Below are 17,921 nucleotides of genomic sequence, written 5' to 3' on the forward strand. Positions count from 1 at the left end.
GATCCCCACACAAAGATCTGCGCAAATCCAAATCTTTAGAGTGGGGATATTTTACAAGAATCAACCCGGCTATGAAAAAGGATTTAAATGCACATCCCTAAGAAAAATTTATTTTGTAACCCAGTACTGAATCAATACCCATAGTTTAATTTAATATGTCCCATTGTTAGCATGTTGATGCAAGCTGTGAGATGTTGACACGTATTATATTGGTAAACACACATTATTCTACATTCACTAAGATGAACAACCTCTACATTTTCTCCAAATCCTATATTATCCAAAGTACACAGGACAAAAAAAAAAAAAAAAAACTTGCATATACACCAATATAACTAGATATACAAATTTATTAAGCTACAAAATTTATGGAAAGAGAGAAAAAGTGTTAACTTTAAGAAAAAGCAAACATTTTTTTGTAATCACATTTTTTACATTAATACAAATCTATATACAGATAACCAGAGCTGACACAACAAGCACCGAGTTAAACACAAGTACAAATATGTTCACACAGCCATTTCCATCTTAATAGTAGGATGAGGGTCATAGCCTTCTATCAGAAAATCTTCGGCTTTGAAATCACTGATGTTTTCTACTGTACGAAGAATTTTCAGCTTGGGAAACGGCCTGGGTTTTCTTTGAAGCTGGAAAAGGATAGATCATGTTAATAGATTGTAGCTATTTCTTTACCAACTTTAAATAGAATGCTCAAAGTCGCTGTTGCTTATTCCGATTACCACCTTTCACGCAGAAGGTTGCATTTAAAAACATTCGGCTAGATTACGAGTTTTGCGGAAGTGAAAAAGCAGCGTTAAGGCTCTTTTTCACTACCGCTGGTATTACGAGTCTTGCAGGTATTTCTGTACTGCACACTTTTTTGGCCATAACGCAATGCAACTACCGATGCTGTCAAAAAGTCCTTTTTCAATGGGACTTCCTTTGCGCCGGTATTACGAGTTTGCCTGGAAAGCCAAAAAGTGAGCGGTACAGCCAATTCCGCCAAGATCCATACCGTAAACTGAAAGTCAATAGTTATGGGTTTTATGCTACAAAGCTGTACCTTAAAACTCATAACTAAAGTGCTAAAAAGTACACCAACAACCATAAACTACCTATTAACTCCTAAACCGAGGCCCTCCCGCATCGCAAACACTACAATAAATTTATTAACCCCTAATCTGCCGCTCGACATCGCCGCCACTAGAACATATTAACCCCTAAACCGCCGCACTCCCGCATCGCAAACACTAGTTAAATATTAACCCCTAATTTGCTGTCCCTAACATCGCCACAACCTACATAACTGTTATTAACCCCTAATCTGCCGCCCCTAATGTCGCTGCCACTATACTAGTTATTAACCCCTAAAACTAACCCTAAGTCTAACCCTAACACCCCCTACTTTAATATAATTAAAATAAATCTAATTAAAAATTCCTATCATTAACTAAATAATTCCTATTTAAAAACTAAATACTTACCTGTAAAATAAACCCTAACCTATCTACAATATAACTAATAGTTACATTGTAGCTATCTTAGGTTTTATTTTTATTTCACAGGTAAGTTTGTATTTATTTTAACTAGGTAGAATAGTTAGTAAATAGTTAATTATTTACTAACTACCTAGCTAAAATAAATACAAATTTACCTGTGAAATAAAACCTAACCTGTCTTGCACCAACACCTAACCTTACACTACAATTAAATAAATTAAATACAAATAACTAAATTACAAAAACAAACACTAAATTACACAAAATAAAAAATAAATTATCAGATATTTAAACTAATTACACCTAATCTAATAGCCCTATCAAAATAAATAAAACCTAGCCTAAACTAAACTGCCAATAGCCCTTAAAAGAGCCTTTTGCTGGGCATTGCCCCAAAGAAATCAGCTCTTTTACATGTAAAAAAAAAAAAAAAAAAATACAAATACCCCCCCCCCAACAGTAAAACCCACCACCCACACAACCAACCAAATAAAATCCTAATCTAAAAAACTCTTTTTCAGCCCAAACCCCTAATCTAAAATTAAAACCCACCCAATAAACCCTTAAAAAAACCTAACACTAACCCCTGAAGATCCACTTACAGTTTTTGAAGACCAGACATCCATCCTCAACGAAGCCGGGAGAAGTCTTCATCCAAGTTGGCAGAAGTGGTCCTCCAGACGGGCAGAAGTCTTCATCCAGACGGCATCTTCTATCTTCATCCATCCGGCGCGGAGCGGCTCCATCTTCAAGACATCCGGCGCGGAGCATCCTCTTCAATCGTCGTCTTCCGAATTAAGTTTCCCTTTAAATGATGTCATCCAAGATGGCGTCCCTTAGATTCCGATTGGCTGATAATTTCCGATTGGCTGATAGAAATCTAAGGTTGAAAAAATCCTATTGGCTGTTGCAATCAGCCAATAGGATTGAACTTTCATCCTATTGGCTGATCCAATCAGCCAATAGAATGCAAGCTCAATCCTATTGGCTGATTGGATCAGCCAATAGGATGAAACTTCAATCCTATTGGCTGATTGCAACAGTCAATAGGATTTTTTCAACCTTATTTCCGATTGGCTGATAGAAATCTATCAGCCAATCGGAATCTAAGGGACGCCATCTTGGATGACATCATTTAAAGGGAAACTTCATTCGGAAGAAGACATCGATTGAAGAGGATGCTCCGCACCGGATGTCTTGAAAATGGAGCCGCTCCGCGCCGTCTGGAGGACTACTTCTGCCGGCTTGGATGAAGACTTCTCCCGGCTTCGTTGAGGATGGATATCCGGTCTTCAAAAACTGTAAGTGTATCTTCGGGGGTTAGTGTTAGTTTTTTTAAGGGTTTATTGGGTGGGTTTTAATTTTAGATTAGGGGTTTGGGTTGAAAAAAAAGCCAAATGCCCTTTTAAGGGCAATGCCCATACAAATACCCTTTTCTGGACAATGGGGATCTTCGGTTTTTTAGATTAGGATTTTATTTGGTGGGTTTGGTTGTGTGGGTGGTGGGTTTAACTGTTGGGGGGGTTGGGAAGAGCTGATTTATTTGGGGCAATGCCCCGCAAAAGGCCCTTTAAGGGCTATTAGCAGTTTAGGGTTTTTGTTTTTTTTGGGAGGCTTTTTTTATTTTGATAGGGCTATTAGATTAGGTGTAAATTAGTTTAAATATCTGATCATTTATTTTTTATTGTGTGTAATTTAGGGTTTGTTTTTGTAATTTAATTAATTGTATTTATTTTATGTAATTTATTTAATTGTAGTGTAAGGTTAGGTGTTAGTGTAACTCAGGTTAGGTTTTATTTTACAGGTAAATTTGTATTTAATTTTGGCTAGGTAGTTAGTAAATAGTTAATAACTATTCTACCTAGTTAAAATAAATACAAACTTAGCTGTGAAATAAAAATAAAACCTAAGATAGCTACAATGTAACTATTAGTTATATTGTAGCTAGCTTAGTGTTTCTTTTATAGGTAAGTATTTAGTTTTAAATAGGAATTATTTAGTTATTAATAGTAGGTTTTATTTAGATTTATATTAATTACATTAAAGTTAGGGGGTGTTAGGGTTTAATAACTTTAGTATAGTGGCGGCGACAGATTAGGGGTTAATAAATGTAGGTAGGTGGCGGCGATGTTAGGGGTGGCAGATTAGGGGTTAATAAGTGAAGGTGGGTGGCGGCAACATTGGGGGTGACAGATTAAAGGTTAATAAGTGTAATGTAGGAGGCGGCGACATTGGGGCGGCAGATTAGGGATTAATAAGTGTAGGTAGGTGGCGGCTACATTGGGGGCGGCAGATTAGGGGTTAATAAATGCAGGTGGTGGCAAATTAAGGGTTAAGTATAATGTAGGTGTCGGCGATGTCAGGGGCAGCAGATTATGGGTGTTTAGACTCTGGGTTTATGTTAGGGTGTTAGGTGTAAACATAACTTTAGTTTCCCCATAGGAATCAATGGGGCTGTGTTACAGAGCTTTACGCTGCTTTATTGCAGGTGTTGAGGCTTTTTTTCAGCCGGCTCTCCCCATTGATGGCTATGGGGAAATCGTGCACGAGCACTTAAAATCAGCTCACCGCAGCGCTGGTATTGGAGTGCGGTATGGAGCTCAATTTTGCTTTATGCTGCTAAATTGCCTGCTAACGCCGGGTTTTTGTAAACCTGTAATACCAGCGCTGTATGGAGGTGAGCGGTGACAATAACATGCAAGTTAGCACCGCTCATAACGCAAAACTCGTAATCTAGCCGTATATGTGTTAAAGAAAATTATGACATCAACATATCAGGGTTTTGAACTGACAGCAATATGGAAAATCCAACATACAGCTGGTATTGGAGTGCGGTATGGAGCTCAATTTTGCTTTATGCTGCTAAATTGCCTGCTAACGCCGGGTTTTTGTAAACCTGTAATACCAGCGCTGTATGGAGGTGAGCGGTGACAATAACATGCAAGTTAGCACCGCTCATAACGCAAAACTCGTAATCTAGCCGTATATGTGTTAAAGAAAATTATGACATCAACATATCAGGGTTTTGAACTGACAGCAATATGGAAAATCCAACATACAGCAGACTCCGAAGGTTAGGAAGGGAGCACATGCATACACCTATCTTTTAGCCAATGAGGATTGTCTGAGAGGTGCTAAGAACATGCATTAGCACAGCACAATCTGTCAACATAACATCAAACATTACACAGAAAGCACAATTAAACTGCAGAAGCCCGTTATATCCAAAAAACAAAATTTATGCTTACCCGATAAATTTATTTCTCTTGTGGTGTATCCAGTCCACGGATCATCCATTACTTGTGGGATATTCTCCTTCCCAACAGGAAGCTGCAAGAGGATCACCCACAGCAGAGCTGTTTATATAGCTCCTCCCCTAACTGCCACTACCAGTCATTCGACCGAAGACAAGCAAGAGAAAGGAGAAACTATAGGGTGCAGTGGTGACTGTAGTTTAAAAATAAAAAACACCTGCCTTAAAATGACAGGGCGGGCCGTGGACTGGATACACCACAAGAGAAGGAAATTTATCAGGTAAGCATAAATTTTGTTTTCTCTTGTAAAGTGTATCCAGTCCACGGATCATCCATTACTTGTGGGATACCAATACCAAAGCTATAGGACACAGATGAAGGGAGGGACAAGGCAGGCGCTTAAACGGAAGGCACCACTGCCTGCAAGACCTTTCCCCAAAAATAGCCTCCGAAGAAGCAAAAGTATCAAATTTATAGAATTTTGAAAAAGTATGAAGCGAAGACCAAGTCACCGCCTTACAAATCTGTTCAACAGAAGCCTCGTTTTTAAAAGCCCATGTGGAAGCTACCGCTCTAGTAGAATGAGCTGTAATCCTTTCAGGAGGCTGCTGGCCAGCAGTCTCATAAGCTAAGCGTATTATACTCCTTAGCCAAAAAGAAAGAGGTTGCCGAAGCCTTTTGGCCTCTCCTCTGTCCAGAGTAGACAACAAACAATGCAGATGTTTGACGAAAATCTTTAGTAGCTTGTAAATAGAACTTTAAAGCACGAACCACGTCAAGATTGTGTAAAAGACGTTCCTTCTTTGAAGAAGGATTAGGACACAGTGACGGTACAACAATCTCCTGATTGATATTTTTATTAGATACCACCTTAGGTAAAAAAAAGCAGGTTTGGTACGTAACACTACCTTATCTGCATGAAAAATGAGATAAGGGGAATCACATTGTAAAGCAGATAACTCCGAAACTCTTCGAGCCGAGGAGATAGCTACTAAAAACAGAACCTTCCAGGATAAGAGCTTAATATCTATGGAATGCAAAGGTTCAAACGGAACCCCTTGAAGAACCTTAAGAACTAAATTTAAACTCCAAGGCAGAGCAACAGGTTTAAACACAGGCTTGATTCTGACTAAAGCCTGACAAAACGCCTGCATGCCTGGAACCTCAGCCAGACGTTTGTGCAAAAGGACAGAGCAGAAATCTGTCCCTTTAAGGAACTAGCTGACAAACCCTTCTCCAATCCTTCTTGGAGAAAAGATAATATCCTAGGAATCCTGACCTTACTCCATGAGTAACCCTTGGATTCACATCAATGAAGATATTTACACCATATCTTATGATAGATTTTCCTGGTGACAGGCTTTCGCGCCTGTATTAAGGTATCAATGACCGACTCGGAGAAACCACGCTTTGATAAAATCAAGCGTTCAATCTCCAAGCAGTCAGCCGCAGAGAAATAAGATTTGGATGGATGAAAAGGACCCTGAAGTAGAAGGTCCTGTCTCAGAGGCAGAGTCCATGGTGGAAAGGATGACATGTCCACCAGATCTGCATACCAAGTCCTGCGTGGCCACGCAGGTGCTATCAAAATTACCGATGCTCTCTCCTGTTTGATCTTGGCAATCAGACGAGGGAGCAGAGGAAACGGTGGAAACACATAAGCCAGGTTGAAGAACCAAGGCGCTGCTAGAGCATCTATCAGCGCTGCCTTGGGATCCCTGGACCTGGATCCGTAACAAGGAAGCTTGGCGTTCTGGCGAGACGCCATGAGATCCAGTTCTGGTTTGCCCCAACGTTGAATCAACTGTGCAAACACCTCCGGATGGAGCTCCCACTCCCCCGGATGAAAAGTCTGTCGACTTAGAAAATCTGCCTCCCAGTTCTCTACTCCTGGGATATGGATAGCCGATAGATGGCAAGAGTGAATCTCTGCCCATCGAATTATCTTTGAAAAACCTCCAACATCGCTAGGGAACTCCTTGTTCCCCCTTGATGGTTGATGTAAGCTACAGTCGTGATGTTGTCAGACTGAAATCTGATGAACCTCACTGCCGCTAGCTGAGGCCAAGCCTGAAGAGCATTGAATATCGCTCTTAGTTCCAGAATGTTTATTGGAAGGAGTGCCTCCTCCTGAGTCTACGACCCCTGAGCCTTCAGAGAGTTCCAGACTGCACCCCAGCCCAGAAGGCTGGCATCTGTTACTATTGTCCAATCTGGCCCGCGGAAGGTCATACCTTTGGACAGATGGACCCGAGATAGCCACCAGAGAAGAGAATCCCTGGTCTCTTGATCCAGATTTAGTAGAGGGGACAAATCTGTGTAATCCCCATTCCACTGACTGAGCATGCAGAATTGCAGCGGTCTGAGATGTAAGCGGGCAAACGGAACTATGTCCATTGCCGCTACCATTAAGCCGATTACTTCCATACACTGAGCCACCGAAGGGCGAGAAGTATAATAAAGAACACGGCAGGAATTTAGAAGTTTTGACAACCTGTTCTCTGTCAGGTCAATCCTCATTTCTACAGAATCTATCAGAGTTCCCAGGAAGGAAACTCTTGTGAGAGGGGATAGAGATTTTTTTTTTTCGTTCACTTTCCACCCATGAGACCTCAGGAATGCCAGAACAATGTCCGTATGGGACTTGGCAATTTGGAAATTCGACGCCTGTATCAGAATGTCGTCTAAGTAAGGGGCTGCTGCTATCCAGCAAATGTTTTATTTTTCAGTAATGTGAGAAAGTAATAAGAATATTACCTTTTACAGCAAGCATGATACAAGTCGTTATTAAATCACTGTAATCAGGCTTACCTTAAATAACTCCAGTATTAACAGCATTTTCTAGCATATTCTATCTCTAGAAAAATTTAAACTGCACATACCTCATAGCAGGAGACCCTGCACGCCATTCCCCCAGCTGAAGTTATCTCTCTCTTCAGTTATGTGTGAGAACAGCAATGGATCTTAGTTACAACCTGCTAAGATCATCAAAGACCACAGGCAGACTCTTCATCTATTTTCTGCCTGAGGCTAAAATAGTACAACTCCGGTACCATTTGAAAATAAACTTTTGATTGAAGATAAACTAAATAAAAAAACACCACATCTCTCTAGCTACTTCCTTACTTGTCGAGAGCTGCAAGAGAATGACTGGTAGTGGCAGTTAGGGGAGGAGCTATATAGACAGCTCTGCTGTGGGTGATCCTCTTGCAGCTTCCTGTTGGGAAGGAGAATATCCCACAAGTAATGGATGATCCGTGGACTGGATACACCTTACAAGAGAAATATAATTTATGCTTACCTGATAAATTTATTTCCGGATATAGTGAGTCCACGGATCATCTTAATTACTGCTGAGATATCACTCCTGTCCAGCAGGAGGCGGCAAAGAGCACCACAGAAAAGCTGTTAAATACCACACCCTTACCCATAACCTCCAGTCATTCGACCAGAAGCAAGGAGAAAGGAAGTGACAAAAAGGTGCAGAGGTTTACATAAAAAATAAACTGTCTGAAAATAAGGGCGGGCCGTGGACTCACTATATCCGGAAAGAAATACATTTATCAGGTAAGCATAAATTATATTTTCTTTCCTAAGATATAGTGAGTCCAGGGATCATCTTAATTACTGTTGGGAACCAATACCTAAGCCATAGCACACGGATGATTAGGGAGGGACAAGACAGGTAACCTTAAACAGAAGGCACCACTGCTTGGAAAACCTGTCCCCCAAAAGAAGCCTCAGCTGAAGAAAAAGTATCAAACTTAGAAAAATTAGAAAAAAAAAAGTGTGTAAATCTGTTCCACAGAAGCTTCATTTTTGAAGGCCCAAGATGAGGAAACAGCCCTTGTGGAATGAGCCGTGATTTTCTTAGGAGGCTGCTGTCCAGCAGTCACATATGCCAAACTAATAACACTCCTCAGCCAAAAAGAAAGAAGTAGCCGTAGCTTTCTGACCCTTTTCCAGAAAACACAACAAACAAAGAAGAGGACTGTCAAAAATCCTTAGTCGCCTGTAAATAATATTTCAACGCACGAACCACATCCAGATTGTGCAACAAACGCTCCTTCTGAGAAGGATTAGGACACAAAGAAGGAACAACAATTTCTTGATTAATATTCCTATCCAAAACCCCTTTTGGAAGGAAACCTAAGGCAGTACGCAGTACCACCTTATCAGAATTAAAAAAAAGGAAAAGGAGATTCACACTGCAGTGCTGAGAGCAACCAAAAAAAAAAACCTTCCAGGTTAACATTTTAATATCTAAAGAATGCATAGGCTCAAACGGAGCCTGTTGAAGAAGTCTTAGAACCAAAATTAAGACTACATGGAGGAGTAGCAAACAAACGTAGAAATTGCAGAAAAAGAAAACACAGAGCATCCCATCTAAGAGTAAAAACATTTAATACACGCACATGTTGCGCTTTTAAAATGAACTCTTACAGGAAGAAGATAAAAAAGAGCAATGTTTATAAGCTCTGAGTGCCTGAAACGTCCAAGGAGAGCCAGGGAGAGATGGAGCGTTTGTCCGTGTCTCAAAGGTATGTGCTGTACCTGTGGGCTGGTAGGACGAGCCTGGTTCGTCGAGGGACGTCAGAGCGTTGGATGACCTCAACGTGTTTCGTCCAGCAACGTCCGGACTTTGTCAAGAGGAGAGTATGAAATAGTGGTATTCAGGCTGCTTAAAAAGGGAACTGTACAGGGATCTGATAGGTCCAAAAAAGGTTGCGGTAAATTCAATTGGTAATAAAAAGTGTCATCAACAACTCCCAGGACCTTTGAGAAAATTCTGGGAGCCGTTGCCAGACCAAAAGGAAGGGCCACAAATTGAAAATGTTTGTCTAGTAAAGCAAACCTCAGAAACTTGTGATAATCTTTGTGGATGGGAATATGTAGATTCGCATCCTTTAAATCCACAGTAGTCATGAACTAAACTTCCTGAACCAGAGGAAGGATGGAGCGAATAGTATCCATCTTGAAAGACTGAGGAATTTGTTTATACTCTTGAGATCTAGAATTGGTCGGAAAGTTCCCTCTTTTTTGGGAACCAAGAACAGATTGGAATAAAAACTCAGACCTTGTTCCTGTATTGGAACAGGAACTATTACTCCCAGGTCGGACAGATCCTGAACACATTTTAAAAATGCCTCTCTTTTTATCTGGTTTACAGATAACCTTGATAAGTGGAAAATGCCCCTGGGAGGAAAACTTTTGAACTCCAATTTGTACCCATAGGACACTACGTCCACTGCCCAGGGATCCGAAACATTGCAAACCCAAGTCTGAGCGAACAGGGAAAGTCTGCCCCCACATGATCCACTCCCGGGGCAGACTCCTCATGCTGACTGAGTCAGAGACAGGCTTCTTAGACTGCTTCCCCTTGTTCCAGGCCTGATTGGACTTCCAGAAGGACTTGGACTGTTCCTGCTTTGCAGAGGAAGGGGAAGGAGTGCCTGAAAAGTAATAAAAAGAACGAAAATTACTTTGGGGACCCTTGGTCTTATTTCTCTTATCTTGAGGGAGATAAGACATTTTCTTAAAAATAGGAGAAGGGGAAAAAAAAGGAACCCCTGGCTTCTCAAACTCCCGTGCAATAATCTCAGAAGCACGGTCAGGAACAGGAAAAGCCTCCACCTCTGAGGGAACATCAAAATACTTGTTAAGTTTATTAGATTTCTTTGGAATAACTACTAACGTAGTATCAAAATCCTTCAAAGTAGCCAAAACTTCAAGCTTAAATCTAAAAATCACTGCTTCAAAATCAGAACAAAAACTATACTCTCTGAATCTGAAATTTCCCCCTCAGACGCTATGGAAGAATCCTCCCCCCTCAGACCTATGGGAAGAAACATTCAGCATAGCCATACTTGATTCAGATACCTTGACAACTGAATCCTTATATCTCCTTTTCCGCTTTCCCTGAAATGCAGGAAAAGCCGCCAGGGCATTAGTTACCGCAGAGAATATCTGGGTAGAAATGTCCTGCAAGGAAACTCCAACTGGAGTAGAAACACTGGGCACTGCATGAGATGACACTGAATGAAGGGACACATGAGGAGAAAGCTGCGGCATATTCTGAACAGGAGACCCCTGAACAGCATCCACCCCAGCTAATGATGGCTCAGGAAAAATATTTTCCCTACACTGTAAAGTCCTCAATACATGAGGCACAAAAAGGCATTGGAGGTTCCACATTAGAATCAAAACACAAGCTGCATGTAACATCTTGCAGAGCTTCTTCCATCTTTACCAAAAACAAATCAAATTGGCTTAAAAAAAAAAAATTTAAAAACAAAAAACGTTACTGTCACTTTAAATTTTAAACCAACTTTTTTATTGCAAAAAAAATATGATTGCTTTAAAAATTAAAAAACACCTTCAGGCAGCCTCCTTACCTCAACAGACCCTGCTGAAGTGCCTACCTGACCCCCTGAAGCCAGAAAAAATTGACAATCCAGACCCAAGCAGACTTTGAAAGCAATGAAAGCCACATAGACTAAACCCCGCCCCATTCGTAAGCGTGGCTAAAAGACCGGCTTCCATTAAAGTGAGAAGAAAAAAAACAGAATTTATGTTTACCTGATAAATTACTTTCTCCAACGGTGTGTCCGGTCCACGGCGTCATCCTTACTTGTGGGATATTCTCCTCCCCAACAGGAAATGGCAAAGAGCCCAGCAAAGCTGGTCACATGATCCCTCCTAGGCTCCGCCTACCCCAGTCATTCGACCGACGTTAAGGAGGAATATTTGCATAGGAGAAACCATATGTTACCGTGGTGACTGTAGTTAAAGAAAATAAATTATCAGACCTGATTAAAAAAACCAGGGCGGGCCGTGGACCGGACACACCGTTGGAGAAAGTAATTTATCAGGTAAACATAAATTCTGTTTTCTCCAACATAGGTGTGTCCGGTCCACAGCGTCATCCTTACTTGTGGGAACCAATACCAAAGCTTTAGGACACGGATGAAGGGAGGGAGCAAATCAGGTCACCTAAATGGAAGGCACCACGGCTTGCAAAACCTTTCTCCCAAAAATAGCCTCAGAAGAAGCAAAAGTATCAAATTTGTAAAATTTAGAAAAAGTGTGCAGTGAAGACCAAGTCGCTGCCTTACATATCTGATCAACAGAAGCCTCGTTCTTGAAGGCCCATGTGGAAGCCACAGCCCTAGTGGAGTGAGCTGTGATTCTTTCAGGAGGCTGCCGTCCGGCAGTCTCATAAGCCAATCGGATAATGCTTTTAATCCAGAAGGAGAGAGAGGTAGAAGTTGCTTTTTGACCTCTCCGTTTACCAGAATAAACAACAAACAAAGACAAAGTTTGTCTGAAATCCTTAGTAGCTGCTAAGTAAAATTTGAGAGCACGAACTACATCCAAGTTGTGCAACAAACGTTCCTTCTTTGAAACTGGATTAGGACACAAAGAAGGCACAACTATCTCCTGGTTAATGTTTTTGTTAGAAACAACTTTTGGAAGAAAACCAGGTTTAGTACGCAAAACCACCTTATCTGCATGGAACACCAGATAAGGAGAAGAACACTGCAGAGCAGATAATTCTGAAACTCTTCTAGCAGAAGAAATTGCAACCAAAAACAAAACTTTCCAAGATAATAACTTAATATCAACGGAATGTAAGGGTTCAAACGGAACCCCCTGAAGAACTGAAAGAACTAGGTTGAGACTCCAAGGAGGAGTCAAAATTTTGTAAACAGGCTTGATTCTAACCAGAGCCTGAACAAAGGCTAGAACATCTGGCACAGCTGCCAGCTTTTTGTGAAGTAACACAGACAAGGCAGAAATCTGTCCCATCAAGGAACTTGCAGATAATCCCTTTTCCAATCCTTCTCGAAGGAAGGATAGACTCTTAGGAATCCTAACCTTGTCCCAAGGGAATCCTGCAGATTCACACCAACAGATATACCAAATTATGTGGTAATTTTTCTGGTTACAGGCTTTCAGGCCTGAACAAGAGTATTAATAACAGAATCTGAGAACCCTCGCTTTGATAAGATCAAGCGTTCAATCTCCAAGCAGTCAGCTGGAGTGGGTCGAACGGACCTAGAACAAGAAGGTCTCTCAAAGGTAGCTTCCATGGTGGAGCCAATGACATATTCACCAGATCTGCATACCAAGTCCTGCGTGGCCACGCAGGAGCTATCAAAATCACCGACGCCCTCTCCTGATTGATCCTGGCTACCAGCCTGGGGATGAGAGGAAACGGCGGGAACACATAAGCTAGTTTGAAGGTCCAAGGTGCTACTAGTGCATCCACTAGAGCCGCCTTGGGATCCCTGGATCTGTACCCGTAGTAAGGAACTCTGAAGTTCTGACGAGAGGCCATCAGATCCATGTCTGGAATGCCCCACGGTTGAGTGACTTGGGCAAAGATTTCCGGATGGAGTTCCCACTCCCCCGGATGCAATGTCTGACGACTCAGAAAATCCGCTTCCCAATTTTCCACTCCTGGGATGTGGATAGCAGACAGGTGGCAGGAGTGAGACTCCGCCCATAGAATGATTTTGGTCACTTCTTCCATCGCTAGGGAACTCCTTGTTCCCCCCTGATGGTTGATGTATGAACTTGGCCCTCGCTAGCTGAGGCCAAGCTTTGAGAGCATTGAATATCGCTCTCAGTTCCAGAATATTTATCGGTAGAAGAGATTCTACCCGAGACCAAAGACCCTGAGCTTTCAGGGATCCCCAGACCGCGCCCCAGCCCATCAGACTGGCGTCGGTCGTGACAATGACCCACTCTGGTCTGCGGAAGGTCATCCCTTGTGACAGGTTGTCCAGGGACAGCCACCAACGGAATGAGTCTCTGGTCCTCTGATTTACTTGTATCTTCGGAGACAAGTCTGAATAGTCCCCATTCCACTGACTGAGCATGAACAGTTGTAATGGTCTTAGATGAATGCGCACAAAAGGAACTATGTCCATTGCCGCTACCATCAAACCTATCACTTCCATGCACTGCGCTATGGAAGGAAGAGGAACGGAATGAAGTATCCGACAAGAGTCTAGAAGTTTTGTTTTTCTGGCTTCTGTCAGAAAAATCCTCATTTCTAAGGAGTCTATTATAGTTCCCAAGAAGGGAACCCTCGTTGACGGAGATAGAGAACTCTTTTCCACGTTCACTTTCCATCCGTGAGATCTGAGAAAGGCCAGGACAATGTCCGTGTGAGCCTTTACTTGAGGAAGGGACGACGCTCGAATCAGAATGTCGTCCAAGTAAGGTACTACAGCAATGCCCCTTGGTCTTAGCACCGCCAGAAGGGACCCTAGTACCTATGAGAAAATCCTAGGAGCAGTGGCTAATCCGAAAGAAAATGCCACGAACTGGAAATGCTTGTCCAGGAATGCAAACCTTAGGAACCGATGATGTTCCTTGTGGATAGGAATATGTAGATACGCATCCTTGAAATCCACCTTGGTCATGAATTGACCTTCCTGGATGGAAGGAAGAAGTGTTCGAATGGTTTCCATCTTGAACGATGGAACCTTGAGAAACTTGTTCAAGATCTTGAGATCTAAGATTGGTCTGAACGTTCCCTCTTTTTTGGGAACTATGAACAGATTGGAGTAGAACCCCATCCCTTGTTCTCCTAATGGAACAGGATGAATCACTCCCATTTTTAGCAGGTCTTCTACCCAATGTAAGAATGCCTGTCTTCTTATGTGGTCTGAAGACAACTGAGACCTGTGGAACCTCCCCCTTGGAGGAAGCCCCTTGAACTCCAGAGAATAACCTTGGGAGACTATTTCTAGCGCCCAAGGATCCAGAACATCTCTTGCCCAAGCCTGAGCGAAGAGAGAGAGTCTGCCCCCCACCAGATCCGGTCCCGGATCGGGGGCCCGCATTTCATGCTGTCTTGGTAGCAGTGGCAGGTTTCCTGGCCTGCTTTCCTTTGTTCCAGCCTTGCATAGGTCTCCAGGCTGGATTGGCTTGAGAAGTATTACCTTCCTGCTTAGAGGACGTAGCCCTTGGGGCTGATCCGTTTCTGCGAAAGGGGCGAAACTTAGGTTTATTTTTGGTCTTGAAAAGACCTATCCTGAGGAAGGGCGTGGCCCTTGCCCCCAGTGATATCAGAGATAATCTCTTTCAAGTCAGGGCCAAAGAGTGTTTTCCCCTTGAAAGGAATGTCAAGCAATTTGTTCTTGGAAGACGCATCCGCTGCCCAAGATTTTAACCAAAGCGCTCTGCGCCACAATAGCAAACCCAGAATTTTTTCGCCGCTAACCTAGCCAATTGCAAGGTGGCGTCTAGGGTGAAAGAATTAGCCAATTTAAGAGCACGAATTCTGTCCATAATCTCCTCATAAGAAGAAGAATTACTAATAATCGCCTTTCCTAGCTCATCAAACTAGAAACACGCGGCTGCAGTGACAGGGACAATGCATGCAATTGGTTGTAGAAGGGAACCTTGCTGAACAAACATCTTTAGCAGACCTAATTTTTTATCCATAGGATCTTGGAAAGCACAACTATCTTCTATGGGTATAGTGGCGCGCTTGTGTAGAGTAGAAACCGCCCCCTCGACCTTGGGGACTGTCTGCCATCAGTCCTTTCTGGGGTCGACTATAGGAAAACAATTTTATAAATATGGGGGGAGGTACTAAAGGTATACCGGGCCTGTCCCATTCTTTACTAACAATGTACGCCACCCGCTTGGATATAGGAAAAGCTTCGGGGGGCCCCGGGGCCTCTAAGAACTTTTCCATTTTACATAGTGGTTCTGGAATGACCAGATAATCACAATCATCCAAATTGGATAACAACTCCTTAAGCAGAGCGCGGAGATGTTCCAACTTAAATTTAAAAGTAATCACATCAGGTTCAGCTTGTTGAGAAATGTTTCCTGAATCTGAAATTTCTCCCTCAGACAAAACCTCCCTGGCCCCCTCAGACTGGTGTAGGGGCCCTTCAGAAACCATATCATCAGCGTTCTCATGCTCTACAGAATTTTCTAAAACAGAGCAGTCGCGCTTTCGCTGATAAGTGGGCATATTGGCTAAAATGTTTTTGATAGAATTATCCATTACAGCCGTTAAATGTTGCATAGTAAGGAGTATTGGCGCACTAGATGTACTAGGGGCCTCCTGTATGGGCAAGACTGGTGTAGACGAAGGAGGGGATGATGCAGTACCATGCTTACTCCCCTCACTTGAGGAATCATCTTGGGCATCATTTTTACTAAATTTTTTTATGACATAAAATACATATAGTTAAATGAGAAGGAACCTTGGTTTCCCCACAGTCAGAACACAATCTGGTAGTTCAGACATGTTAAACAGGCATAAACTTGATAACAAAGCACAAAAAACGTTTTAAAATAAAACCGTTACTGTCACTTTAAATTTTAAACTAAACACACTTTATTACTGCAATTGCGAAAAAGTATGAAGGAATTGTTCAAAATTCACCAAAATTTCACCACAGTGTCTTAAAGCCTTAAAAGTATTGCACACCAAATTTGGAAGCTTTAACCCTTAAAATAACGGAACCGGAGCCGTTTTTATATTTAACCCCTTTACAGTCCCTGGAATCTGCTTTGCTGAGACCCAACCAAGCCCAAAGGGGAATACGATACCAAATGATGCCTTCAGAAAGACTTTTCTATGTATCAGAGCTCCACACACATGCAGCTGCATGCCATGCTGTCCTCAAAAACAAGTGCGCCATACCGGCGCGAAAATGAGGCTCTGACTATGCTTAGGGAAAGCCCTAAAGAATAAGGTGTCTAAAACAGTGCCTGCCGATATAATCATATCAAAATACCCAGAATAAATGATTCCTCAAGGCTAAATATGTGTTAATAATGAATCGATTTAGCCCAGAAAAAGTCTACAGTCTTAATAAGCCCTTGTGAAGCCCTTATTTACTATCTTAATAAACATGGCTTACCGGATCCCATAGGGAAAATGACAGCTTCCAGCATTACATCGTCTTGTTAGAATGTGTCATACCTCAAGCAGTAAGAGACTGCACACTGTTCCCCCAACTGAAGTTAATTGCTCTCAACAGTCCTGTGTGGAACAGCCATGGATTTTAGTTACGGTGCTAAAATCATTTTCCTCATACAAACAGAAATCTTCATCTCTTTTCTGTTTCTGAGTAAATAGTACATACCAGCACTATTTTAAAATAACAAACTCTTGATTGAATAATAAAAACTACAGTTAAACACTAAAAAACTCTAAGCCATCTCCGTGGAGATGTTGCCTGTACAACGGCAAAGAGAATGACTGGGGTAGGCGGAGCCTAGGAGGGATCATGTGACCAGCTTTGCTGGGCTCTTTGCCATTTCCTGTTGGGGAGGAGAATATCCCACAAGTAAGGATGACGCCGTGGACCGGACACACCTATGTTGGAGAAAAAACGTTTTAAAAAAACCACACAGAGCCTCTCCTGAGTGTCATACAGTGCCCAAATATAAACCCACACTGGCTTAACAGTCCCTGTACCCATCAAAGTGCCAAACTCTCTTTTAATAAAGAAATAAAAACCGGCACTTACCTGAGTCACATCTGCCCGGCAGCAGGGCAAGCTCACAGATACAGAAAGGCTTCCTCCCTCAAAAGACCCGTGGAACAAAGGAAGGACTGACTAAAGTTAATCAGACATTCAGTGTAGGGCAGCACCAAACAAGAAAGGCACAGTGAAATGAAAAATCCCACCAGTTTTCAAGTGCTCAAAAGCCACCACAGCTCTACTGAAGAGACTGATGTAGAACACAGCTAGATCCCAGTAAAAAACAGAACAAACAGCTCTGCTTTAAAAATAATAAACTCTTGATTGAAGAATCTACAGACACTCTAAAAACATTATCACCTCCTTGCATAGGCAAAGAGAATGACTGGAGGTTATGGGTAAGGGTGTGGTATTTAATATAAAGTTATTTAACCTGTTTTATCTTCACTGCTGAGACTATTTGCACCTGTCTCCAGAGAACAAAACAACTCAGCAGGGGACATGTGATTGGGAGAAGGGATTTGCAGGTTAGATTTCCCGGAGAAGGTTTTACGGAGAAGGAATTAAAGGGGACAAGAACATAGTTAACGTCCTCCTGGAACTACTTCAGTCTCCTCCAGGTGAAAATACTGCCAGTGATTGGCCCATACACATGTATGCCTTCTTCTGATTGGTTCACCAGCTGTGACACCACTACAACT

At 42.2% G+C, this 17,921-nt stretch overlaps 1 protein-coding gene across 1 annotated transcript in view; it reads right to left on the reverse strand.

Annotated features, from left to right (window-relative positions):
• Nucleotides 1-332: 332 nt before the first annotated feature.
• Nucleotides 333-17,921, reverse strand: part of TYMS (thymidylate synthetase) — a 111,164-nt gene continuing 93,575 nt past the window's right edge. Inside the window, exon 8 of the mRNA XM_053714963.1 lies at nt 333-647. Within this exon, the coding sequence (XP_053570938.1) occupies nt 510-647 (138 nt within the window). The 3' untranslated portion in view covers nt 333-509. The remainder of the gene's footprint in view (nt 648-17,921) is intronic.

This window comes from Bombina bombina, chromosome 5, assembly GCF_027579735.1.
Source record: "Bombina bombina isolate aBomBom1 chromosome 5, aBomBom1.pri, whole genome shotgun sequence".
Lineage (NCBI taxonomy): Eukaryota > Metazoa > Chordata > Amphibia > Anura > Bombinatoridae > Bombina > Bombina bombina.